Below are 25,622 nucleotides of genomic sequence, written 5' to 3'. Positions count from 1 at the left end.
TTTGTATATCGGGGAAAATAAGGCCACAGCCTCATTTATGTTTAACAAATCTGTCAGCACTATAGATGTGTGTGTGTGCGCATGTGCATCTGTGTGCATGCATGTGTTTGTCGATTAGTGAGTGGACACTGCGTGATCCTGCTTTCACTGATGATTACTTATCTCCCTGGCTGAGGACTGGTTTAAACTCTGGACCCGTTATGGAGTCGGGAAAGGTAAAGAGAATTCTTGACAAATACATTCTTTACTCATATTTCATTAAATAGTTATGTATTCTTCCTCTTTATTTTAAATCATGCAAGCAATATCTGCAAACAGCTGTCTTGAAGAAATTAGTAGTTTTTAATGAAAACATGGTTTGGGTAATCTGTCCTTTGCATTGTCAGTTTGCAATGGATATTGGCATCATAAATCAAATTCAATTCTGCCACATTGAGATCTCAATTCAAATTATAAGTGCACATGCATTTTTTCATTTATAAAGCATTATTATTTTAACTTTTATAACTAATTTACAAAGGCAATCCTTGTAAAAGTAAGAAGTGGTAGAAGAAGTAATTAATCTATTGATAATGTAGTTTAAGTTGTTTTCTGCATCTCTATTTGCACTTTTATTTGTGAATGTGTATACTATGTGAGTACAGCTGTTTTACTAGTTACATACTCATGTTCTTGCTTGTGTGCACATTCATGTTAAATTATGTGTTTATTGCTCATGCATTCGTGTGTGTGTCCTTATCACATCAATTACCTATTAATCTTGCAGCAGCTAACGGGCACACTGGCTGTGGCTGTGTTCACAGCAGCCCTGGGGTCCCTGCAGTATGGCTACAGTCTGGGAGTCATCAATGCACCTCAGAAGGTACTTTAACACAGCCTTCACTCCCCTACTCGGCCATCAAATTGCCTCATGTATAATTAGCCAGTCAGGATAAGCTTACTTCACCCTATGGCCACTTGCCCAACAAGACAAGACAAGTGTAATTACTTTTCTGCAGCAATGGAGACAACATAAGAACAATCTAAGAGATCAAACTGTTCTCTGCATCTTGGGAAATAGCTTTTACCACAGCCTTTTACAAGTCCTCTTTTGTAGCCAACCAAGAACTCTTTCATCTGAAACTCTGCAAGCTACTTTGAATGCCTCTTCACCAAACATGTCTTGTTGGGTGGGACAAGAAATATGAGAATGCACCAAGTGCCGATGTTTCTCTGAGGAAAGGTGCTGGCAGTGTTGGCACCAGTGTTGACACATTTAAGCAAGCTCAGGTCACCCCACTACTCAAAAAACCTATACTTAACCCAGTCCAGTTCGAAAACTACAGACTGGTTTAACTCCTGCCCTTCCTATCAAAAATACATGAACACACAGTCTTTAACCAAGGCTCTGAGTTCCTTTCTGAGAACAACCTGTACAACCCGAATCAGTCTGGCTTTAAGTGGGGGTACTCTACCACGACTCTTCTCCTGTCGGTCATGGAATCATTATGTTCAGCTAGAGCTGCTAGTCAGTCCTCAGCTCTATTGCTGGTAGATCTGTCAGCTGCCTTTGACATGGTTAACCACCAAATCCTCCTCTCCACACTCACTAAACTTGGTATCTCAGGATCTGCCCTATGCTGGTTCATGTCCTACTTCTCAGGGAGATATTCTAGAGTATCTTGGAGGGGAGAAGTGTCCCCACTGCACGGCTTATCCACAGGGTCAGTGCTTGGTCCGATTGTCTTCTCAATATACACCACCTCACATGGCACAATAATCCTCTCCCATGGTTTCTCATACCATTGCTATGCTGACGATACCCAGCTCTTCCTGTCATTCCCACCAGAAGACCACACAATCTTGGCTCGGATCTCGTCAGGCCTTGCCAATATGTATTGGCATGGATGAAAGAACGCCACCTTCAACTTAACCTCTCTAAGACCAAGCTCCTTGTCATCCCAGCCATTCCCTTTATACAACAAGACATCAGCATCCAGTTCGAATCAACCCAACTCATGTCCACAAAGTCTGCCCGAAACTTGGGTGTCATGATCAATGACCCACCAACCTTTAAGGTTCACAGGGCCTCAATTGTTCGGTCATGTCGATTTACCCTGTACAACATCAGGAAGATCAGACCCTACTTGTCTGAGCATGCAGCACAACTCCTGCTACACGATCTCATAATATCATGTATTAACTACTGCAACTACTTACTGGCAGGCCTCCCTGCATGTCATTCAAACCTCTGTAGATGATCCAGAACGTGATGGCACGTCCGGTCTTCAACCAGCCCAAACAGCACATCACCCTGCTGTTCATATTCCTCCACTGGCTCCCATCAAATTCAAAACCCTGACACTCACTTAGAAAATAGCAAGTAAAACAGCTCCCGCCTAACTGAACTCCCTCATTTAGGTGTTTGGTACCACCACCACAACAGGGCCCTAAGTCGCTAGCCAGACTCTTCTCTTCTGTAGTTCCCCAGTGGTGGAACGAGTTACCAAACTCTATTCGATCCACAGAGTCCCTCTCAATCTTTAAGAAAAGACTAAAGACCCAGCTCTTTTGCAGACACCTCTGCACTTGATGGACTGAAGGAAAAAAAAACTTCTATATGTTCTATGCACTCTATGCATTGCCTCTAAGCACTGCCTGTTGGGACCTACATCCTATCGGACTCAAACTTAGCTTTATCGTACTTACTCGTGTTGTTCTCTCCTGATTAGATTCCTGCTTGTATTGCATCAGTTCTCAGATGTACATTGCTTTGGATAGAAGCATCTGCTAAATGAAATATTAAATTGTAAATTGCAATTTCAGCTCATTCCCTGCCAAAAGACAACTATATTCTCACCCGATGAGGACGTCCTCTTGTTCAGTTCTGTTCAAGTGATGTTGAACTCTTTTACTGGGCCTCCTCCCTATACAGACCAGCATTGGTGGTTAGATCTGCCTTCATTGGACCCATTGTGGATTACATCTCAGACTGTTTGGAGGAGCTTGAAATGGAAGTTCTGGCAGGCAAGAAATTGGAGCTGTACCAGCTCCTAATGGGCAAGGCTTCCCTCTCCATTAACAGCCATTTCTGAATAGAATTGAGGTTGGGCCTTATGTAGACATTGTTCAGGACAGAAAACATACAAAAGATGCAAATCTCCCATTCTTCACTAAGCCATGGCTGGCCACTTCCTTCTCCAACACCTTCTACTGGTTAATTTCAACCAGTTATTAGATTTTTTTCTTTCCTATAAATAAATGAGTGTAACATCGACTGCATCTCTCAAGCAGGATCTGCCATGGCTGTCAAAGCACTTCACCACCATTAGACAGTACTTGAACTGCTACCATTTGGTGGAGTGAGTGCATGATGTTTACATGCACTCACTCCACAGCTGGATGAGTGGTTAAGCTGCAGTATACTAAAAAGAAATCAATGTTGGCCTATTGTCAAATTGCTGTCAGATGTCATATTAAGAAGAAACACCAGCATACTAACTGCGACCTCAAGTGTGTTCATATAATGGTGTCCAGCTAGAGGACTTTGTAAGCCACTGTGAAGACATGGCAGATGTAAACATATGGATATTCTTAAATGAAAGAGACTGGCAATACACAGCCCACAACCGATCATATGACATTGTTGATGGACTATGATTCACTTTAGGCGATGTACACCAAATGTACCACTTAAAGTGTTCCAGTAGTGTCACAGTACTAGAGTAACAGTGTTTACAATTGCCTCTGATACCTATTTTGTTTCAATTGACAAAGTTATATTTAATTCAATGTAAGACCTATGTCATTAATGTATGTCATACACTGAACATTTGTTTATTCTAAATCACATTTATTGTTTTGTGACTGCCTTTTGGTCTGTGTCTCTCAGTGATCAGCCATGCTTACACTGTACTTTGTGCTGATGAAAAAAATCTCCATGTCATAGGTCATTGAGAAGCATTATGGACGGGCATTGGGGGTATGGTCAGAAGAGGCTGCTTTGCTGTCAGAAAACAGTACAGAAGAAGAGTTCCTAGAGGCAGGACAACACCCTGCTGTTGTCATGTATTGGTCATTGTCGGTGTCAATCTTTTCCATCGGTGGCATGTTATCCTCTTTCCTGGTGGGATTTGTGGCAGACCTGAGAGGCAGGTAAGAGAGAAAGTATAAAATAATAAGTGCGCAATAGTGGAAGAATGGACGTTTGGTGGAAAAAATACCTTAGGGAAATCATGGAGTATGGAGACTGATGAAAGGAGAGATAGGGGTAGTAGGAAAATAATTTAAAAGTTGAAGTTAAACCAGGATCAATATGGAATGCCATGGTACTGTATACATGCCCTTATGACTCATCTGTCTCTCTGTATCACCAGGTGTCACTTTCTAATCTCTCTCTGTCTTGCAGGGTAAAGGGCATGTTAATGGTCAATGTTCTGGCTGTAGCTGCTGGACTGCTGATGGGTCTTTGCAAGATGTGGAAGCCTCACATCATGATCATAGCAGGGCGTGCTGTTATGGGATTTTACTGTGGTACAGTAAAGCCACTGTTACAACCTTCAATTCATACTCCGATAATCTAGTTGGAAATCCCAATGTTCATGAGATATAATAGATTAAGCAAATTGTACTTGTTATCAATTGCTTTGATACATTTTTAAAAATATATACTATGCTCATTCTGAGTCAGATATAAAACTAACAACACATAGAACCAACATTCATAATAATAAATACACATTACACTGTGCATTCACATATTGGTAAATTAGGAATAGTTGTAAAATTGAACTATTTTACTACTTAAGGGTCATATTGAAAGCAAAGTGTTTCATATATACGGTAAAAATGATCAAGGGTTCCCAAATTGTACATGGAGCCATGGCAGTTAATTATGGTTTTAAGTCAATTAGTCTAATAATGTGTGTTGTGTGTCAGGGTTGACATGTGGGCTAGTTCCAATGTACATTGGAGAGATCGCACCCAAGGCTTACAGAGGGGCTCTGGGGACATTACACCAGCTGGCTATTGTTACTGGCATCCTAATCAGCCAGGTGAGATGCACGCACCCATTCACACATTCACAGCTGCATCTCCTCTTGATGACACCCAAAACATATAACCTAAACCATGTGTGTGTATATTTGTGTGTGGATGTGAGTGTAGGTAATAGGCTTGGACTTCGTACTTGGTAATGATGGCATGTGGCCCCTCTTGCTTGGTCTGTCTGGGGCTCCGGCTTTATTACAATCCCTTATGCTGCCTCTGTGCCCTGAGAGCCCACGGTACCTTTATATTCATCTGGGCAAGGAGCAAGAGGCTCGAAAAAGTAAGAGTTATACACAGCAACTCTTTGTCTCCATCATCTGTCTCTCTCAGAATTCACTCAGAAATATACATATAAAGGCTACACATGATGATAATATCCTAGGATTGAACTTGTAATACAGTATTATTACATTATTTTTCATGTTGTTGCTACGTTTTCTTAAGTAAAGGATCTTAAAACTGCAAATGAGTCATTTATGTAGACTCTTGCTCTATGTTTTGTTGCAGGTCTATATCGACTAAAGGGGGCATATGATGCAACTTCTGATCTGGAGGAGATGAAAAAAGAGAAAGAGGAGGCAGACAAGGAGCCCAAGATCTCTATCCTTTCTTTGGTATGTCTCTATGCAGAAATATGGTCAGCTTATATTCTATGAATTTTACTTCAACTTTTTCAGCAACAAGTTTGAAGAGAACTATGGTAGTTAATATTATGTTTGAAACCTCCTGCGCCATCAAAACACTCTCATTACACTATAACTATATAATAGAGCTGAAATATAACATTCTTCCTCCTGTCCAAATTAAACAGCAACCAAAGTGCACTGACAATGTCATGATGCCTTGTAATGAATCTCTTATGGTTAATGTTAAAAACAGTAGGGTCCAAAAGTCTGAGAACACTTAAAGTCTCAGATTGCTGATATATACACTTTGTTATAACCTACTGTAAAAAGGCTGCAGATGCAGTCCCACGGTTCCTATAGATGAAATCAAAAATGGAATTTCACCAATCACAAAACATGTTAAAACACTTATTTCATGCACAACAGCAGACAATTAAACACACATGATGTTGTTTGAAATTGCATGTATTCTCTAGTTGTAAAGCTAGTTAGTATAACAGTTTATAACAAAGCTGAGTGACGGGAAAGACTGGACAAGAAATGCACTCAACAGCTGGTCAAAAGTTAAAAAAAAATGTGTGTGTATTCTAGTTGTGTGCTTCAAAACACAACTGCAGTGACAATATTATACTGTTTTTTATTCTCTCCAAGATCTGCTCCTCTGTGTACAGACAGCAGCTGTTTGTTGCCCTTATGATGCACCTCTCCCAACAGTTTTCTGGCATCAATGCTGTGAGTGTAACATTTATTTCAATTCTGCCTCTTTATGCCTCTCATTCAGATTTTAATTCATTGATTGAAATTATTTTATTATTATTATTTTGTCATGATAAGATGAAAATGATGGTCTCATTGTCAGAGCATATAAACACATTAGCAGTAACTTAAAAAAATCACAAATCTTTCCCTTCCCTTCTATGTTGGCAAAATGTATATTGCTCTATTGTATGACTTTTTACTTATATGTCACTCAAACTGTTCTTTATAATCACTGACGATTCTAAGTAACATGGAAAAAATCTGTATTTGTTTTGTCGTAAAGATCTTTTATTACTCTACGTCTATCTTCGCTCGGGCTGGAGTTGGACAGCCAGTCTATGCCACCATAGGAGTCGGGGTCATCAACACCATCTTCACTCTGGTGTCTGTGAGTAGCTACATGCACATGCAGACAGATGCAAAACACACAGACACTTGCACACACATAACCATGAACATGCACATCTCATTTTTTCTACACACATTCCTTTTTTACTGTATGTTCCAGGTTGCACTGGTGGACAAGGCTGGGAGGCGTACTCTGACTCTGGTTGGTCTGGCAGGGATGTGCTGCTGTGCCATTGCTATGACAGTGGGCCTCAAATTCCAGGTTTGTCCAATCAGGCTTCAGAACTTTAGTCTGTCAGCATCTTAATGGAATGTTTTAACATTTTGAAAAATATGCTTTTTCACTTTCCTATCAAGAGACGATTGATACTTCTCTTGTATTTGTTCATTTAATATGAAACTGCATTCATCAGCTGGTTTGTTTAGCTCAGCATAAAGACTGGAAACAGGGGAAATCTGCTAGCTTGGCTCTGTCCAAAGGTAACAAATCCGACAATACGTACCTAAGCTCAGCAACATGTTATATCTTGTTTATTCAATCCGTACCAAAACCAATGTGTAAAACTGGCACATTGCAATGTTATGGGACATTATGTGCTTTCTTGGCCGGGACCAGTGACTTCCTGCAATCTCCACTGGTTGCCTAGCAACCTCATGGGGACTCAGGAAGTTACTTCTCCCAGCCAAGAATTGTTCATTTAAGGTAAACTTTTTCTGCAATCATTTACTTTGTTCTCTACAACCTGTATTTTTGTTGGTTCATTCTTTCTAAATGCGCCCAATGTTGTGTTGCTCACACTAAAATATCTGTGTGGCAATTTAGCATTAGTGTGAAAGATCATTCTTGCAAGAAAACAAAAGAAAGCTGAAGATACTTACTACAGTAGCTTTTTCTGAAGATTTTCTCAGTTGTCATGGAGTTAGTTCAGTTGTCATCATGTACCACAATCCCCTACATTTGTTTACATCCTTTGAGCATGAAAGTTCATTCTGTCAAAAGTTCAAAATGTCCAAAATGGACATTAAAGTGTCTTGACAGCATGCAGATGGGCGTGCAACATGTTTCGAGCTCAGTGTGATGCACTGATGTACTCTCTCTTTCAGAATGACTACTCATGGATGAGCTATGTCAGCATGTCGGCTATCTTCATTTTCGTGAGTTTCTTTGAGATTGGTCCTGGTCCTATTCCATGGTTCATAGTGGCTGAACTGTTCAGCCAGGGACCTCGACCGGCAGCCATCGCTCTTGCTGGCTGCTGCAACTGGACCAGCAACTTCATCATAGGCATGACATTTCCATATATACAGGTAGGCAGAAGGGACACAATATGTACTGTATGCTTGTGCAACACAACTTGCATGTGGGTTGACATGTGCCTTTGCTTCATTCACACAACATCAGACACACTGTCCCTCCTGATTTGCCTTTTTACTTTTCATTTTTCAGGATTGGTTGGACAGTTATGTGTTCATCCTGTTTGCTGTGATTCTTTTTTGCTCCACTATCTTTGTTTATCTCCGGGTCCCTGAGACCAAGGGTAAAACATTCAAGGAGATTGCTGCTGGCTTCAAGAAGGGACGAAAAAACACAGAGGCAGCGACCCCCAAAGATGGTACTGAACTGCAGCAGCTCAAAACAGCTACAGATGCTTGAGACAACAGTTGTGTATTTGTGTAGTCTGTTTGTGTTTGTGCATGGACCTGTCCATCTTTGTGTGTGGTGTGTGTTTCTATGTTTATGTCCTTGTAGTATTACACTAATTACTTGGTGAATTACAGACAGAATCTATCAAGAAAACATGACAGTATTTTTTCATAACATAAATATGTGTGTGCTACCTAAAAAACAACATTGCAATATCGTGTTTCCGTTATTAGATAAGTGTTCTTGAGAGGCGAGGAGCTTGACATTGTAAATGAGTACCAGTATCTTGGGGTCACACTGGACTCCCTATTTCACATGACTTTGTAAGTCATGTGAAAAAGGTGTGAAAAAGGTGTGTTTTTTTCACACATAGAGTACTGTTTTACTAACTGATCACTTACAGGTGTAACAATACTTAAACTAACAGAATTACTCTTCAAGAAAGCCATAAAAGTTCTTGATTTAAAAAAAACACCCTTATTCCATCATTGTAACATCCTGGAAAACTATCATTTGGAAACTATCATTTGGAAACTTTAAAAATTTTAAATATGCTTTTTTCATGTATAAGGCTTTGCATTGACTTGCCCCACCTCGTCTCCTTTAAATGAATTCATTTAACAAAGGGCTGACAGTGGCAATGGCACCAGGGCCACCACTGGATGGGAGGGGACTGTATGGTGCCATAGAAGCGCTACATTTGGACATACTGCACTGTCAGTAAAGGGGAGTAAATATTGGAATGGCCTACCTCTTTCAATAAGGGAGTACTCCACATATCCCACTTTTAAGACTCATTTCAAACAACGGCTCAAAGCAAACCGGACCTGTGATCACTTTTAACCAGACCTGTGTACAGTCTTTTTTGTCTTTTTCTACTTGTGTATTTGTATATTTGTATTTGCATGTTTCTGTTTTGGTTACCTGCCTAGGGACTACAGATGTAAATAAGCATTTTTTGCTAACTCCGACATGTTTACATCTTGTATTTTATACTGATGTTCATTCAACATCCTGTCCCTAACAAATAAACAAATAAAAAATAAATAAAATGAATGAGCTTATCACCGCCAGATAAATGTCAAATATTTCACAGTATACAAAGTTTTTAAATCAAGTGTCTGTGGAGACTTTCCCGCGCTGATGCACCGGTAGTGATGCATTTTATGTCAACTAGCAATGATTGGTTTGCCAGAGCTGAAGTGCATACATAGAGCATGCGCACCAGAGACTTCCACCGGCCGAGCCGGTTAACTTCTGGTTTGCAATATTTTTTTTCCCATGATGGTGATGTCATGACCTGCCCTACTCTGCCTCTGATTGGCTTACCCTAACCCTAACCAATCTCACTCCTCATGCCTAAACCTAACCAACACAACCAATGAAGGGAATGACTACTAGCCAATCAGAGGCAGAATAGGGCAGGTCATGACTTTGCCATACTGGGGAAAAAAAATTGGCCTCTGGTTTACCCCTGCTAGCTTGCTCACTTACTCTCACTGCCAGAAGGGGGAGACAAAACACTGCAGGTTTAACATCTATCATTTAGCTCTAAGCCTATACTGCCTCACAAAGCTGCTAGCATAGCGTCTTGTATGGAGTATTGTTTCAGCTTACAGCTGATAATTGAATGTGTCAGATACTTAATTAACATTTAATATATTACGCTGATCTTCTCAATCTTAGGTTTTAGGTACAGGTTGTGAACATTAGGATGTCACTGAACACTGTAGTGTTTCAAAAAGATTCAGATTTCTGAATCCTACTGTGTACTGAAGTCAATAGTCAAACCCCATCCATAATTGAAATATAATCTTTTATTTCAGTATTGTGACTGCTTGGTTATCAATAAAAATATAACTGTGGAATTAGTGAGCCAAGATATTACTACAAGTCTCTGTTGTACTCATTTGTGACACATTTGGTTACCTCATATTGATGTTATTAATCTGTGGAATTACCATTTTCTGTTTTGAAATACTGTATAATCATTGAAGATCACCTCCAGACATGTTGCAAGATTATAAAAAACACTCTGTTTGGAATAATAATGAGTGCCTAAAATCCACAATGAGGGAGAGCAGAAAGCAAACAGGTGGTGACAAAAGTTTAACTGACACTAGAGGAAATTTACTGTTTTTTCAGACAGGTCTATTAACCCAAAGAAATGTTCTGATACATCCCTCAGAAACGCAGCAGAACGAACATAAAATAAATTACAAGTTGGCTGTGTCAGCTCTTCCCAGTAAACACAACATTTTTGCTCTGAGCTAAACAGCCATCATTTAACACACACCTGGAAACACAGGAAACTCGCAGCACCTCATCATCTTCAACTGTAAAAACAAGAACCCCTTTAAAGAGATTGTAGTGGAGAATTGCTTGATCACTTAATAAACACACAAAGAGAGCATTGTCAGGTTTTGAAACAATGTAATCAACAAAGTAATGAAATAATACAATCAGAAGCACAATGCATCATATTTCTGAGAGAGAGAGCATACCACCTAGAATTACCTTTTCTCTGTCTGGCGACTTGATACTCAGCCAGTTTCTAAGTACACCTGTACAAACTCAAAAATACCCATAGCTAACCCTAAAGGTTAGTTAACAACCCTCAGAAAGAAACAAGGGTAAAGAGCCCATCTAGTCTACGAGTAAAATTTCTTCTCAACCGTATATGCCAGAACGACAGCACACAGATATGGACATTGCTATCACGTTTAGTTAATGAACAAACAACTCTGTCCTATAAAGCTTGTCAATTCAACACATTAAAGAGACATAGAAAACTACATAACGCTAAACTACATGAGGCTGAATAACATACACACAAGTAAGCTACCTCATTTTACACAGCAAGGAGCTAAATTTAAAATAGACACATGTTGATGATATAGAACAGGTGTTGAATGACACTCTGCTTGAGAACCACATTTGTATATGATATATACAAGAAATATATCAAATGATAACCACTATTTAAATCTCTCTCTCAAGATACAGTATTTTGCAATATTACAGTACAATATAGTAGCCTACCATTATTAATCACTGTTCCATTTGCATTTTCTGTCACAGCTGTTTTGTGATCTGATTGCATATATAAAAATAAGCTTTGAGAATGAAACGCTTGTCTGTATCTTTCTGTATAAAGTAAACTTAATTCCATCTCAAAAATTGGCAAACAGATAATGAAGACATCATGAAAAGTTTGAAATCCAAATTATTTTATCATAAATGCAAGATGGTGGGCCGTTTTTGTGATATTACAAAAAAATGTCCTGAGTGTATTAGTCATTATAAATCATGACACAGACAAACACAAAGCAGCCCCCTCACCAAGAGGGTGCAGACCCCCAAAAAATGCCCATTATTGTTAGCTATGAGACCAGACATACAATATTAATCCATTTTGTCTAATAAATAGTCCATATATTGTCCGTAGCTTTTCAGCTCCTGTCTGAAACCACTCCAAACCTACTATGAACACGCACACTTTTAACCAGTGGTGGAACGTAACTAAGTACATTTACTCAAGTACTGTACTTTAGTGCAAATTCGAGGCACTTGTACTTTACTTGAATATTTTCATTTTATGCTGCTTTGTACTTCCACTCCACTACATTTCAGAGGGAAATATTGTACTTTTTACTCCATTACATTTATTTGCCATTTATAGTTACTACCTACTGTAGTTACTTTTTAGATCAAGATTTTTGCAAAAAAAAAAAAAAATCTAACTGTTGTTTAAATTGTGTGCCCTATTCTCTTTAAAAAATCATCATGCACTTTTAGCTGCATTAAAAATGTGCAATATAAATAAATTGTATTATTATTATCATTATTATTAAAAAACATATGCTACACTTATAGGCTATAATATAATGCAGCACTATTACCATGAAACACAAGAAGCCAGTCTGCATACTTTTGTTTTAATTTTACTTTTGATACTTTACGTACATTTTGCTAATAATGAGTCTGTACTTTAACTTAATAACATTTGATAATAACATTAATAACATTTTGAATTCATGACTATTACTTGTACTGGAGTATTTTTAGACTACAGTATTTCTACTTTTCTGCCGCTGTCTTTAAATATCACAGTAATGTAATCCTGCCCGTCATAACTGTACTTTTAGTAAGTCTGTACGTCAGTATTTCATTGACCACACTAAAAAGTACGAACGAAAAACACAACGTAAAAGTACAGTAGTGGACAAGTGTGCATGAGTCGTCCCATAACCCCTCTCCAACCCCCCTCGTCACCGGAGCCCACACCTGCGCTCTCTGCTCCTCCTGCGGTACAGAAGCTTTTACGCATGCGAAGTGATTTTTCTTTTTCGGTGTAAGCAAGACACAAGGTAAGCCAAACGTAGGGGCGTATAAGTAACATTTTTTGTACCATTATTCATAGTAACGTATTGCTTTGTGGTGTACTGACGCCTTACCAAATGTGGAGACATTCGTCGCCTCGGTAGTTAATCAGTAACGTTAACTGAGCAGAAGTGAGACGAGGTTCGTTGAGACAGAAGCTAGCACAGCACTTAAGCTAACGTTAGCAACAGCACCGTCAGTCAAGTGTCAATGGGTGTGGGTCGAGCTAACTTGGCTAACCATGACAGGCACTTAACGGAGTGGGAACCTGAAGCCACCTAACTATTTTTAAGCCACCGGGTAAGATGCATCTGGCCCAGCTGCCACGTAACATGGCTAGTTAATGGTGTTTGCTTGCTTTCTACCCTAACTTCTAGCTGTGAAGCCACTTTAACGCTATATTGAGCCATTGTTTACATCGCTTTTCTGAAGGCAAAGAAACTAAGCAGGTAGCTAACATGTAGGACTCGTTCGTGATTTTACCCGGGTAGTGTCGTCATGCTAAATTTTTGACAAGGCAGTAACACGGGCCGCAATCAAATTTGTCATGTTAGCAACTATCGCCAGCTCTTCGCTTTCCAGCTACTTGCCCAGTGAGATACGTTTGCACCATCCTGGACAATTGTTTTTATACAAGAGTGACTAATGAATTTTAAAGTTGGATCGAAATTGGATTGTATCTTCATTAACGTGGAAAGATATAGTTTAACGTCGACTCATGTGTAGCAAAGCTAATTGTAACGTTAGTTGATTTCGTGTCATTGCTTTTTAAAGCAGTTGCAGCCTTAACCACTGTTGACTTGCTTTTAGAGAAAGGATTGAAGCACAGCCTCTCTGGGATACAAGGTGTTCAGCACCATTCTGTTTCTAACAACTGTAGGGGAACCTATGTTCAATAATTAGTGATACAAATATGTGCTCATTTAGTCCTGGGAATTTGCACCTTCATATTCAGAGTATTGTTTCTTAATACCAAGCATCCTTGTAGGTAATGCTACTATCGTCACATATTCTTGTTTTCTTTTGCTCATCTGGGTGACATAGATCAGTCCGTGGCCCATCATGGCAGATGATGATTTCACCACCGCGGACTCTGGGGCCTCTTCAACATTCCCCATGCAGTGCTCTGCACTGAGGAAGAACGGCTTTGTCATGCTGAAAGGACGTCCCTGTAAGATCGTTGAAATGACTACCTCTAAGACTGGCAAGCATGGGCATGCTAAGGTAAAAACGTCCTCATGCATCCTTTGGAATGCAGAGCTTAAGGCATTTTTGTGATTTAGCCTGACATTTTCCAGTTTTACAAGTAACCAGCAATGCTTACTTGCCTCTGGTCAGATTTAATCAGTAACAGTGTTTTCCCAGGTTCACCTTACTGGACTTGACATCTTTACCCAGAAGAAGTATGAAGATATCTGCCCATCTACACATAACATGGATGTCCCACATGTCACAAGGAAAGACTACCAGGTGAGATGTCCCTGATGGATCTCTTGGTAAAACCTAGGGCAGCATTTGCATTGAATAGTGGGTGGTGTGTCAGTTGACAAGTTGGTCCTGGAAGCCAGTAATTGTTTTCCTGGGCAGTATTGGGTGTCTCTGCTTTTTTTTTTTTTTTTTTTTTTAGAAACTTGAGGCCAAGTGCATCCATTCTTCCCCATAATGTGTGGGATTTTAAATATCTGAACCTAATGAAAAAGTGTGATGTGAGAAAAAGAAATGCTTTCTCCGTTGCTAAATGGGTGTGTCACACACGTTAAAACTGAGCTGTGTCTTTAGTAGTTAAGAAAAAATATACAGGTTTTGAACTGGTTGAACAGGTTTTGACTTGGCCAACAAGCAGTCTCTTCTTTCCTGATTACAGGCCTCCTTTGGGACAGTGATTCTCTAAAAACACAAGAAAATGAAGGTCGGCCTTCTGAAACTGACCTTTTGGGGTCAGTTTTGTTCAACTGAATGCCTGCTGTTTTGTTTTTGTTTTTTTTTTCTTATCAACATTTGTCAGTTTTTTTGTGGGACCATTCCTCTTTATTAGGCCTTACATACATGACACATACTAATCCTATGCAAGACCTATGCATATAACATAAGTGCAGCTCAGACATTTTAATATGCTATAGGTAGCATTGATGCACATGTCAAATTGTATTGGGCTGGCGAATTCACCAGCATTGGTTAAATGGACAACTAAATGGCTAAGCCATATCCAGTAAAATCTTTGATCTCTGGGCTATTTATCAATTCTGTTCTAGTATTGCAGCTAATCTCTTAGATATTCCTGGCTTTCATTATGTGTATTGTTAATGAGTCATAAGGCATTTACCAACAGATACCTTAGTTTCTCCTTGAGATGCAATTTTTGGTAGAATTGTTTTAGAAACATCAAATTAAACATGCGCGCAATCATGTTGGTCCTCATAGAAATTAGTTTGACTGGCAAAATCAGCATTTTTTTTAAAACAATTATTGCGTTTCACCCCTCTCTATGACAGCTGGCTTTTCACCTCACCTTAGAATGTGGCAGTTCAGAACAACTATTAACATTTTTGCCTTCTGAAGTGGTCTGACGTCACCTTGTAAAACTAGTTCTTTTCGAGCATTACCTGACCTTTAGACCTCCAGGCTACCAGGACACCTCAGTAACATAATTTTGATCAGTTTTGTGGAGCAAGCTGAAAAAATATTTATCAGCTGCACTGTATGGCAGCATAAATCTATCTGAAAGTTAGTGTCTTTTGCTTTAACCAGGACATGTTGTCTGACAGTATCAGAAGGCAAAAATGTTTATACCTGTTCTGACCAGTTGCACATCATAGCGTGGTGAAGCCCCAGTTCCAATGTCAGACAGGTGGGGGCGTTTCCAAAGCTGTCCGACACGCACTTGTGATAAAGAATACTGACAGCTTCAGTTGACACTTTTCTTTTGTCTTTTCTCTTTCCATTCTTTTCTTCTGTCTCTTATGCCCAGTGTATTTTCTTCATCTGGAAAGCAGTTATTGCACCTTGTGATTATTAAACAAACATTCAGTCTTAACTTAAATTTTGACTCAAGTTAACCACTTAGTTCACTGCTTTTAATAGCATACTAAATGTGTGAAAAGGGTTATACAGACTTGATATAGTGTGATGGGTGCTCAGTGAGGGTTTACAAATTAAACTTTTGTACTGGTAGTAGCTGTCGAGTAGCTACACTCAATCATTAAACATTTCTCTGCATTCTTTGCCCAATTGCATATTTAGGTAATTGGTGTCTCAGAGGGTTTCTTGACCCTGATGGATGACGGTGGAGAAACCAGAGAAGACCTTAGAGTGCCACCGGGTGACTTGGGCAAAGAAATCGAGAAGAAGTTCGATGATGAAGAACAGTTTGTGGTGAGTTTCTGTAGGCTGAGGGTGAAGATCCCCTAACTGGTAGTGGCTGAACTGGAACAACTGTTTGTTCATTATTGTTTCATTTGTTGTTTTTATCTACTCATACAGTAAATACCCAGAAATTTGCAATGTTCAAATATTTATAAGCCCTGTAACCGCTGTTGTCCGTGAGTGACTGAGTTGGAGTTTCCCCATTGGCCATTGCTCTTTCAAAATGAATTGGCGTGAGACGATGGAAGTGGAGGACAACAGTGTGACGCAGAGTGACTGTGTTTCCTGCTCCAAGCTCTGACGTTATCAGCTCCGGTGTTAAATGCAGTGAAGTCGCCTAAACTCCCGTTTAAACATACACGTACTAATGTCTCTGCCGTCTCCTCCTAAACTGTCCAGTGTGATCGACTCTCTGGCTGGAAGCGCTGTCAGCAGCTGGCAGGAGAGATGCTCTGCAGTGCGTTTCGATTTTATAATTGAACGAATACCAGGACACAAGCTTTTTATTTCTCTGATGTTTTCATATCACAAACAATGAAGAACATTATTAAAACACGAGTCTTTCAGGTAAAACATGCGACTCATGTAACTGTTATATCAGTTTAGTGCACAGTTAAAGCACCCCAAATAACAATCTGACATAACACTCAATGCAGAATGAAAAAGGAAACATCCACAGAGTGAAATACATGAAAGAGCAAGGGGAGTTAACTGATAGTTAGAATTAAAAGTAAAATAAGTTCTCTTTCAAATCAATCCCAAGAAATCAAGAAATGAGTGGAAAGGAGGAAAGTATTGTTCTTGCAACTGCGTTTATACTTTTTTTTACTCAAACTTCACTCAACCATGTCATGTGATATGCTACTTTATCAGCAAATATTACTGGGACGACTACATTTAATATCCAGGAATTCACATTATAGATACTACCACAAATTGGACACGATTTCACGCGTTGACCATACATGGTCCAGCCATACACTGGGTTTTGACCTAGTCTTGTTTAAGTATTATAAATTGGCAGTATTGAAAACATTATATTCTGTAAATCTGTTAATGTACATTTTCACTCCAGATAGCTTCTCTAGACACTATCCCCTGCTTTCACTGGGACTTGTGACAGCCCAAGGCACTTGTAGTCTTTTTTTTTTGCTTTAAATGTTAGTATACATTCAAATGAAGACGATGATGATGATGATATACAGCCATAATAATCTTAGCAACTTAATTTAAAGTGTTAATTTGCTAGTTTAAATCAACAGGTTAGCTATTGGAATATTGGAGACAACTTTAATGCAGCTGGTCCCTGATCTTATTTTTCTCTTCCCTTCTCAGGCTACTGTGTTGAGAGCTTTGGATGAAGAGCAGGTAGTCGGCACCAAGGTCCTGACTTAAAAAGTCCAGGACAACGCTGGAGACCTCACACTCCTATCTTCCGTAATGGTTTTGAAGCTTCACCAAAGCTACTGGCCTTCACCCCACGTCTCCACCAGTTTCCCTGCTGGTCAACTGAAATCTGGAAACTGGACTGGGTCAGCTTCTGCAACTGTAGCTTGAGCTCAGGGCTGACTGGCATTCTCTTCAATCAATGAAGTTCTTCACACTTAGCTATCACTGCTTAACTTTGCAATGGGTACAGATATTCCAGCGATCCATAACATTCCTCTTACAGAATGGGTAATATGCTTTTTTAAAATTCCTTTTTAAATCATTCATATTTACCATTTTGTCTGAATGGAATGTGTAGCTTTTCAGTTGCCTTCAACTTCTCCCTTATTATGACTGAAGCTTCACTAGCTAACATTACACCTCAAGCCAGCTCTACTCTACTCTAATTCTCTAATTCAGAGAACCTCAAGACAGTAACTTCATTGATAGCCGAAATATGCCTTTCTGCCTTTGACAATTAACTCATTTTGCATTTGCATTAACATGCACACTTAAAATTGACATATACACATGCCTCAGCATCCATGAATTTGTGAGAATGATAAAACCCTCTGCGCGTCAACTGCAGATCTTGCTTTTCTAGCAGGGAACTCTCTTGTCTCTGCCGTTCTGAAGCAGAACAGGCCTAGACAGGGGTGGTTAGGTGGGTCCATTTTCTCTTCTATGCTATAAAACTTTTTTCCCTTTTCACTTGAGGCCTTTTTATGAGCTGACAAATGTATAGAAAAGGATTTTGAGAGAACAAAACACTAAATAGCTTTATTATTATTATCTTAAAACAATGTTGCTCAAAAGCTCAATTTCAACAATTAAACAAACTTTATTCAAAACAAATTTTACATTATCACAATGCTAAAAATAACGGCGACTTTTTGGCACGCAATAGTAGAAACCATATTAAGTCCTGTATGATGCAGCCAAATGTAGGTGGTAGTAATGCTCTGGGTTGACAGTGGTGTCCAAGAAAAGGATAGATGAGTGTTACTGTTGGTCTATATTTTGGGTTGTTGGTGGGGGCGTGGAGGGCGAGTAATTGTTGAAGGTAAATTTAGGGGTGGCAGGTTTGATTGCAATTTAATAGGATTTTTTAGGGTTTTGTGCAGAGTTTGCACTGTACAAAGATTGTGGCTCATGCTGAATTTTTGATGTTAGTTTTGTTTACATTCACACAGAAATCTTACTGGGAGACATCACATAATGGCAGGAAATTAGAATGTGTTAAAATGCACTGCATTAAAGGACCAGTGTGTAAGATTAAGGAGGATGTATTAGCAGAAATTGAATATGATACTCATAAGTATGTTTTAATTAGTGTATAATCACCTAAAAATAAGAATTGTTTTTTCTTTACCTTAGAACGAGCCCTTTATATCTACAGAGCGAGCAGATCCTATTCCCAAAGCCAGCCATGCTGCACTGGCATGTTTCTACATTAGCCCAGAACGGACAAACCAAACACTGACATTAGAGAGGGCCAATGACGTTTTTCGTGAGTTTCGCGGCCACCATAGCTTCTTTGACCAGCTTGGAAGGGAGGGGTCGGGGCTACAGCCTCACCCCTAGATGCCACTAAATCCTACACACTGGTCCTTTAACATGGTTACTGTTCAACCTGCATTTACATGCAGCTGGTCAGTTTTCCCTCTACCTCCTACCGTAAATTTAAACTGAGTGGAATAGTTTAAGTGTATTAGCAATGTATATTAGCGCTGCAGCCTGAGTGTTTTTTTTTTTTTTTTTTTTTTCTAATCTGAGCATTTGGACTGATGGTGCAGTGAGAGCCCAGCCGCTAGTGAAGAAGCCAGTCTTTCAAGAGTGCATGTGTTAAAAATGTACATGTATCCTGCTGTTCAGCTGTGGAAAATACTTATTTAGACTTTTATTTTAATGTAAGTTTCAGTCTGACTTTGGATTTTGGCCGCAAGGATGCACTACGAGTTATACGATCTTTCCGCCTTCTGCACAGCAATAACTTTCCTATTTGAAGTCTTGTTCGTGTGCCTGTGCTCTTGTTAGAAACCCAGTTAAGTGTATACATTGTCCAGAAATCAGATTTCTCCAGCTGAAATCCTTACCCGCAGTAAGGAAAGTGTTTACATGATGTTATGACATCAGGTTACTGCAAAAAGCTGACAATAATCCAGTTACTAAAGTGCATGTAAATGCACTGATTGTAATGTTGACATTGGAAGGTATTATGCTCAGCTGTCAAGTTGTCCTTTTGTACAACGGCAGCCAGTCTGTTACATAATAACTGTCTTCAGTCCACCTAAAGTATTCTTTACCTTTATCAAGACACTATAGTAGTACACTGTTGTAGTGTGGATCTTTTTTTTTAAAAATCATTTCCCCCTTGTGTTTTCCCTGAATAATTACGTTAGGTTATGTTGGATACACCTCAACCTAAGTTTCTTATTCACAAAGAGAAATGGGCCGAAAGAGAACGTGGAAAACAACCTCACCCGTGCAAATTTCCGCCAATGGCATTTGCGGTAGTAACAAGGCTCTAGAGATGTTCAACTTGTTTGCTCAGCGAGCCAACACACAGTGTAGCGTTGTGCTCTGTCATTATTTTGGTTGCAAACATGCCATTGTGCCTGCGAAAAGAAGAATTTGTTTCTAGTATACAGTCTCCTTAAATATTTGTCTAGATTTCCAAAAGTATCCTAATCCTTAGTTTTCATTTCTGAATATCAGAAAGAGTGCAATTCAGTACTGATGGTATGAAGTTTCTCTGCTAAATTGGGTTTCCCTCCATCTCCACAGCCCCAACAGAAGACAGCAGTCTTCCTTAAGCCATATTTGTACCCTGTTACATGTGTCTATAACTAAGGTCAGAAGCATGAGAATGGAGTCCTTTCTTACCCTCAGTTTCCTCCAATCATTAACTACTCTAGCCTCTCATATGTAGCATGAGCCACTACCACATGTCTCATCAATGATCCTCTTGTTTTTTTAGCTATCTAAAAGTTGTCCCTCATGTGGAGACCATTTGGAGGGGGGTGGGGGAATTCCTCTGATTCCCTCTGAGAAAATGTTTACACTGTTGGGGAGATGGCCCTGTTAATGTTAGCTTCACACGCTGATCTAGGATCAGTCTGCTAGCAATACAGCTACAAAATGTCTGAGGTCTGTGTCATGAGGGCAGATTTTCTCAGGGCACTAAATGGAGTATTAGATGTGTTACTTTAACACTGTCAGCTGTTACAACAATAAATAAGACTATTAGCATTGTTTTTATTTTGATTCTTTTGTCTCAAAAACCTATTCTGATATTGGAAAATAATGTTTTTTTTTGTTTGTTTTTCCTCTCTTGCACCTCTCATCAGATATTTTGAATTTGAAATTGAATAATTTTCTATCTCTCTCTCTCCTTAACTGCAAGGAACAGTGTTTAATTTGAATGTTTAGACCACGGGTACAGTATATTATGTTAAAACAGGGAATGTATGAATTACACAGTCTTGTAATACTGTATGTTCCTGATGTTTGCTGGGGAAGGGACTCAAGTGCACTTCTCCAGCTTGGCACAGGTGTCTTTTTCACCCATTAATGTCTGATCATAACAGTTTCCAGGGGAAATCTGACATTGAGCTTCTTCTGGAGCATAAAGATGCATTTTAAAAGGACTTGGGCTCCTATTTACTCTGTTCTATCTAATGTATGGCTGCTACCTTCAAAAATCACGACTCTCTTTCTGTTTTTATTGTGTAGGCAAAATAAAGTTCTTTCAAATGTTACTGGCTACAAGAACAACCTCTTCTGTCTTCTTTTCTCCTTATGCCAGAAGAAAATACTGTCACTTGCACTGAGAAACTCCCACTGAAATAGAAAAATCACAAGCAGAAGTATCATGATGTGTTGCAAATGGATGTGAATTAAGTGAAACAGAAGTGCATCTCATACAGATAACCTGCAAACGATATCAGTGACCTCTTGTGGCTATATCATGGCACCGGTGCAGCATTAAGTCTCCCGTTTATTAATTTGCAGGATTCAGGAAATTAATACTGAGTGGGCAAAATGACACGAATATGAATGAATAACTCATTTGTGTTCAGAGGGATATATTGAGTAAACTCTACCTTGATAACCTGAACTGTCATTCGGAAGATACCCACTTACTAACTTACTCAGCCAGCAAAAGTCTTATATTATCTTCAGACAAACCTTTGAATATATTTTTGCTCTAAAAGTGGACTGTATGTTTTGTCGCCCATCAATTACACTGAAAGCGCATTTGGAGGGGATCTTTTAATACCAGTATGAGTAGGAGGAATGATAACAGCAAGCAAAATCTGTTTCAGTGTTCATATGGGAACCTGACTATTGTTTTAAGAGAGACTTGAAAAGTTGAGAACCTGTTTGTTTACCACCTGCACAAAAAAACTAGACCGTTAAAGCACAAGAGCCTGATGGCAGTTACAGTAACTTCCTCATGTGTAGTCACCAAAATATTGGACTGTGAGCACGTTTGCTAAACAAATCAATGAGAGTCGCTTGGTGTTCAGCTTAAACTTTGCTACATGGTCAGAATACTGGAACCTTGTTGCTGACAGTCAAGTGACCATACCAGCAGATGGACACAAAAGAATGGACCTAGTATAAACCAATAACAGACAGACAGACAAAAATGATGCTTGAATAGTATTCACATAAATTATATTTATCAGGTGAAATCTCTTATAAAGGCTCTGATAACTTTTTCACAGTGAATATTGTACTTAAGATAAAGTATATATGCACTTCAGCACTTCATCAGCTATTGTACTTGATGCTCTTCCATCCTATCCCCTCCTGTGTTTATCATCAGCCACGTCGCCATGTGACACAGTCGCTCCACAGTCGCTCCACAGTCACTCCACAGTCCAGTCTAACAAGCTTCTCAGGAAATTCTAGACGTGTTCAAATCCATCCAGCTCATATGAGCCAGTGAGATCCAGTCAGATCACTGTCATCAGTGTTGAGAGTTGAAAGTTTTGTAATTTTAAAGCATTTCAGGTATGCAATTGTATACTTTTTTATTGTCATTTTAAGTCACGGTATTAAAGATTTCTGCACTTGCTGTACAGCATTCTTAAGTGTCAGAAATGCTGCAGTTGTATATAGTATTCTTGGGAGACTATTGAATAGAAGTGTCTCACACTGAGTGACAGTTCAGTTAACATCTTGAGATCTTTATGTGGGGAAGAGTTCATCCAGTTTTGACTTACTTTTTCAGGGTTAAGACATATATCTGAGGAAAACACTTGAAGCTCAGTAGCCGATGATGATATAATGTAATGCGATGATCTAATCTGAAACTAATTCCACAATTATGCATATGCGCACAGAACAATATGAAATCAGCCCACATAAAACATAAAATCATCCTGCCATTTATATGATCGATCAATCATGTTATATGCTTGCTCAGGGCTACAGTGTCTCTAGGCAGTGATCTTTTTGTGATTATAGAAACAAACCGATCATGTTAATACAAGAAAACTTTTTTCAGATAAGTGCTAATTTTATTATATATAAATATTATAATAATTTTGTAAAATAATGAGAAAGTTTTTTGATATAACAAGAGACAACAAGAGAAAGTGATATGTTATTATGACAAGAAGTGTTTCTAGTAAAAACAGAATGATTTGCTATCTAGTAACAGCAAGAAAATATTAAAACAAGAAACATTTCACATTATAACGAGAAGCTGAGCCTTTTTTAAATTGGTGGCAGCAATACACTTTCTATTGATATCACTGAACAGTAGTATAGTGCCTGGCTCTGTCTGCTGTATTTCCACTGTAGTTTGTTTTTGCTCTGCCAGCTTTCTGGTTATGCAGAGAGTTTGTGTCGACCATTATGCAAAAAATCAGGTGTATTTGCCATACTAGTAAACTAGTAAATAGTTGTGTCTCTTTATCGTACTGTATGGTGTCTTTTATGGTGTCTGTGTAGGTATCCTCACAACGAAACATTGACCATTGACAATTGACAACAATTCATGCACATTTGTCTATTTGATTGTGTTTTGTTCACTTGCTTGTGTTTTCTTGAGTTGCAGTGCGTTGAACTCTGTCAGCCATAAAATATGTAGCCATCATACCACCACTATCACTACTTTGGCAAATTCACAGACCTCACCGTGAACAGTTTTCATTGGAACTACTCTCCCCTAAAGAAATCTCTCCATTCCTAACACTACTGCACAGTAGGTGGCAGTGAAGCATCACATTTGATAGCTGAGATTTTCTGAAGTCTGTTCTTAAACATCCGCTATTGCAAAGTTTCACACCACATTGCTCCTTTGTTTGTATTTATGGTAGCTCATATGCAAGTCAGAAAAATAGTGGCAATGGCAGTGAAAGTAGTTTAGAAAATTGTGCTCATGCTATGGCATCAATGAGCTTAATGAATCATGATTGACACAGTTCCTCTGTTTGGAAACGATTGTCTCAATAATCAAAGTGCACATAAAATCTTTCTTATAAAAGATTGATTTAAAAGAAATATGTAGTGTGTCTGATTTCAACCTGACAAATGATGCTCATGCAAATATGTTTTGGAGTAAACCTGGCATCCACAGCACTCGCCAAGTTATACACACACTTTCTTGCTCTCCCATCCACCCCTGTGAATAAGGCTCACGGATTAACTTTGCAGTCCCTGCAGACTCCAAAACCCATTAAGACCTCTCCATGGCCATTGCAGAGAAACCCCCAGTGCTTCTTTCCTCTTGAGAGTGTTTTACCGGGATTGGCTGAACTCTTTCAAGGCTTGGTGCAGGAGACTGAAGCAGGGATTGTGGAGAGGATTGGTGGAGGTTTTATGAGCCATTCCATAGTGCTCCAAACTTGTTTATCCAGACGGGGAAGCAGCTGGATTCCTGGCTAATGTTTGGAGGAGAAGAAACGGTTTGGAATGATTAGAGATTTGATAGAGTTACAGACTAGAGGGCTTCTCTTGTAAGCCAGGGAAAACACTATTTCAAACACACACATAGGCCACATATGTCAACAATGGGGTAGGGCCAAGTGTATAGGGCCATTATGTAACTGCAGGACCTATGTCTCAAAACAGCATGAGATGGAGAGAGAGAAGAGATCAAAGCATTTGTGTGAACTGTGTGCTTTTATTGAAACTGTATGTGTTTAAGTGTGTGTGTGTGTGTGCATGTGTCTGTGTTTGTGTGTGTGTGTGTTAAGAGGAACTACACTACCCTGCTGTTTCCTATCAATCCCACATGTAACTGCATTTATCACATTATTAATACTGGTACTTTATTAATATTAGGTCCATTGTGTTCACTATATTCTATTAGATATTTAGAAGTCCCTATGGGAATATTATAGTAGGTAAGGTATGTATGAAAAAAAATGTTGATATAACATAAACAGCTGACATTTATTATAATGCCAAATCTCAATGTCAAAGCACAGACATGAATCCCTGTGAACAGTCACAGAAGACACAGCAGAGCTTTTGAAAATCACATGCCACACACCGCCACGCCTACATGTCTGAAAGAGACATGAAAAACAAACTCTTATCATTATCCTACAGAAATATAGGTTGTTTAAATAGCCTACAATTGTGAGCTTCTAATTTAGGTGAGACAATAACCAGTCCAGAATGAAATTAGGTAAAAGAGAGTAAAAGGAAGGGGGAAAATGTTCCAAATAGTGAAATTTGGGGTTCTATATGTGTACAAATACTGTAAAATGCTTCAAATACAGGTCTGTGTTCCTTATTTATTTCTTAGTGTGTGCATTTGCGTGTTATCATGTCTGCATGCTTCTGTTTGTATGCTGGACCATGCAACTGTATGTTTTTTTAAGGGTGTGTGTCTGTTTGAATATCCATGCGTATACCCTACATGTATGAGTTTTATGTGCATGTGTGTGTCTGTTCAGGGGGTGCTTAGGTGTTTTTGAAGATCTGTGGAGTTATTGGATCCAGACTTTGAAGTTAAATATGGAGTGAAAGAGCACTTCATCTCAGCCTCTGACAGGATTTGGATGACTGTTGGAGGA

At 39.1% G+C, this 25,622-nt stretch overlaps 2 protein-coding genes across 4 annotated transcripts; both read left to right on the top strand.

Annotated features, from left to right (window-relative positions):
* Nucleotides 1-102: 102 nt before the first annotated feature.
* Nucleotides 103-9,458, top strand: slc2a2 (solute carrier family 2 member 2). The gene is made up of 12 exons (XM_067614601.1): nucleotides 103-215; nucleotides 767-862; nucleotides 3,929-4,134; nucleotides 4,388-4,512; nucleotides 4,918-5,033; nucleotides 5,146-5,308; nucleotides 5,536-5,642; nucleotides 6,306-6,386; nucleotides 6,697-6,801; nucleotides 6,922-7,023; nucleotides 7,866-8,069; nucleotides 8,209-9,458. Exons 1-12 carry the CDS (start codon nucleotides 201-203, stop codon nucleotides 8,413-8,415), a joined length of 1,527 nt encoding a protein of 508 aa, XP_067470702.1. The 5' UTR covers nucleotides 103-200; the 3' UTR covers nucleotides 8,416-9,458.
* Nucleotides 9,459-12,641: 3,183 nt separating this feature from the next.
* On the top strand, nucleotides 12,642-21,341 carry eif5a2 (eukaryotic translation initiation factor 5A2). Of its 3 annotated transcripts, none has more exons than XM_067613354.1 (5): nucleotides 12,642-12,776; nucleotides 13,834-14,013; nucleotides 14,155-14,259; nucleotides 16,030-16,161; nucleotides 17,488-21,341. In XM_067613354.1, exons 2-5 carry the CDS (start codon nucleotides 13,852-13,854, stop codon nucleotides 17,545-17,547), a joined length of 459 nt encoding a protein of 152 aa, XP_067469455.1. In that variant the 5' UTR covers nucleotides 12,642-12,776; nucleotides 13,834-13,851; the 3' UTR covers nucleotides 17,548-21,341. The 3 variants fall into 3 exon arrangements, with proteins under 3 accessions (XP_067469455.1, XP_067469457.1, XP_067469456.1); XM_067613356.1 differs by lacking the exon at nucleotides 12,642-12,776 and adding an exon at nucleotides 12,942-13,089; XM_067613355.1 differs by lacking the exon at nucleotides 12,642-12,776 and adding an exon at nucleotides 13,096-13,238.
* The last annotated feature ends 4,281 nt before the right edge of the window (nucleotides 21,342-25,622 follow it).

The sequence above is a fragment of the Thunnus thynnus genome, chromosome 16 (genome assembly GCF_963924715.1).
Source record: "Thunnus thynnus chromosome 16, fThuThy2.1, whole genome shotgun sequence".
Taxonomy (NCBI): domain Eukaryota; kingdom Metazoa; phylum Chordata; class Actinopteri; order Scombriformes; family Scombridae; genus Thunnus; species Thunnus thynnus.
This window is presented reverse-complemented; position numbering and strand designations above follow the sequence as displayed.

What these genes read in the sequence shown, in the direction of transcription:
- eif5a2 (XM_067613354.1), top strand. Translation starts at nt 13,852, where the DNA reads ATGGCAGATGATGATTTCACCACCGCGGACTCTGGGGCCTCTTCAACA. An exon ending in GCAAGCATGGGCATGCTAAG is followed by an intron (nt 14,014 to 14,154) that starts GTAAAAACGTCC and finishes GTGTTTTCCCAG; the next exon opens with GTTCACCTTACTGGACTTGA. An exon ending in ATGATGAAGAACAGTTTGTG is followed by an intron (nt 16,162 to 17,487) that starts GTGAGTTTCTGT and finishes TTCCCTTCTCAG; the next exon opens with GCTACTGTGTTGAGAGCTTT.
- slc2a2 (XM_067614601.1), top strand. An exon ending in AGTTTTCTGGCATCAATGCT is followed by an intron (nt 6,387 to 6,696) that starts GTGAGTGTAACA and finishes TTTGTCGTAAAG; the next exon opens with ATCTTTTATTACTCTACGTC. An exon ending in CCATCTTCACTCTGGTGTCT is followed by an intron (nt 6,802 to 6,921) that starts GTGAGTAGCTAC and finishes TGTATGTTCCAG; the next exon opens with GTTGCACTGGTGGACAAGGC.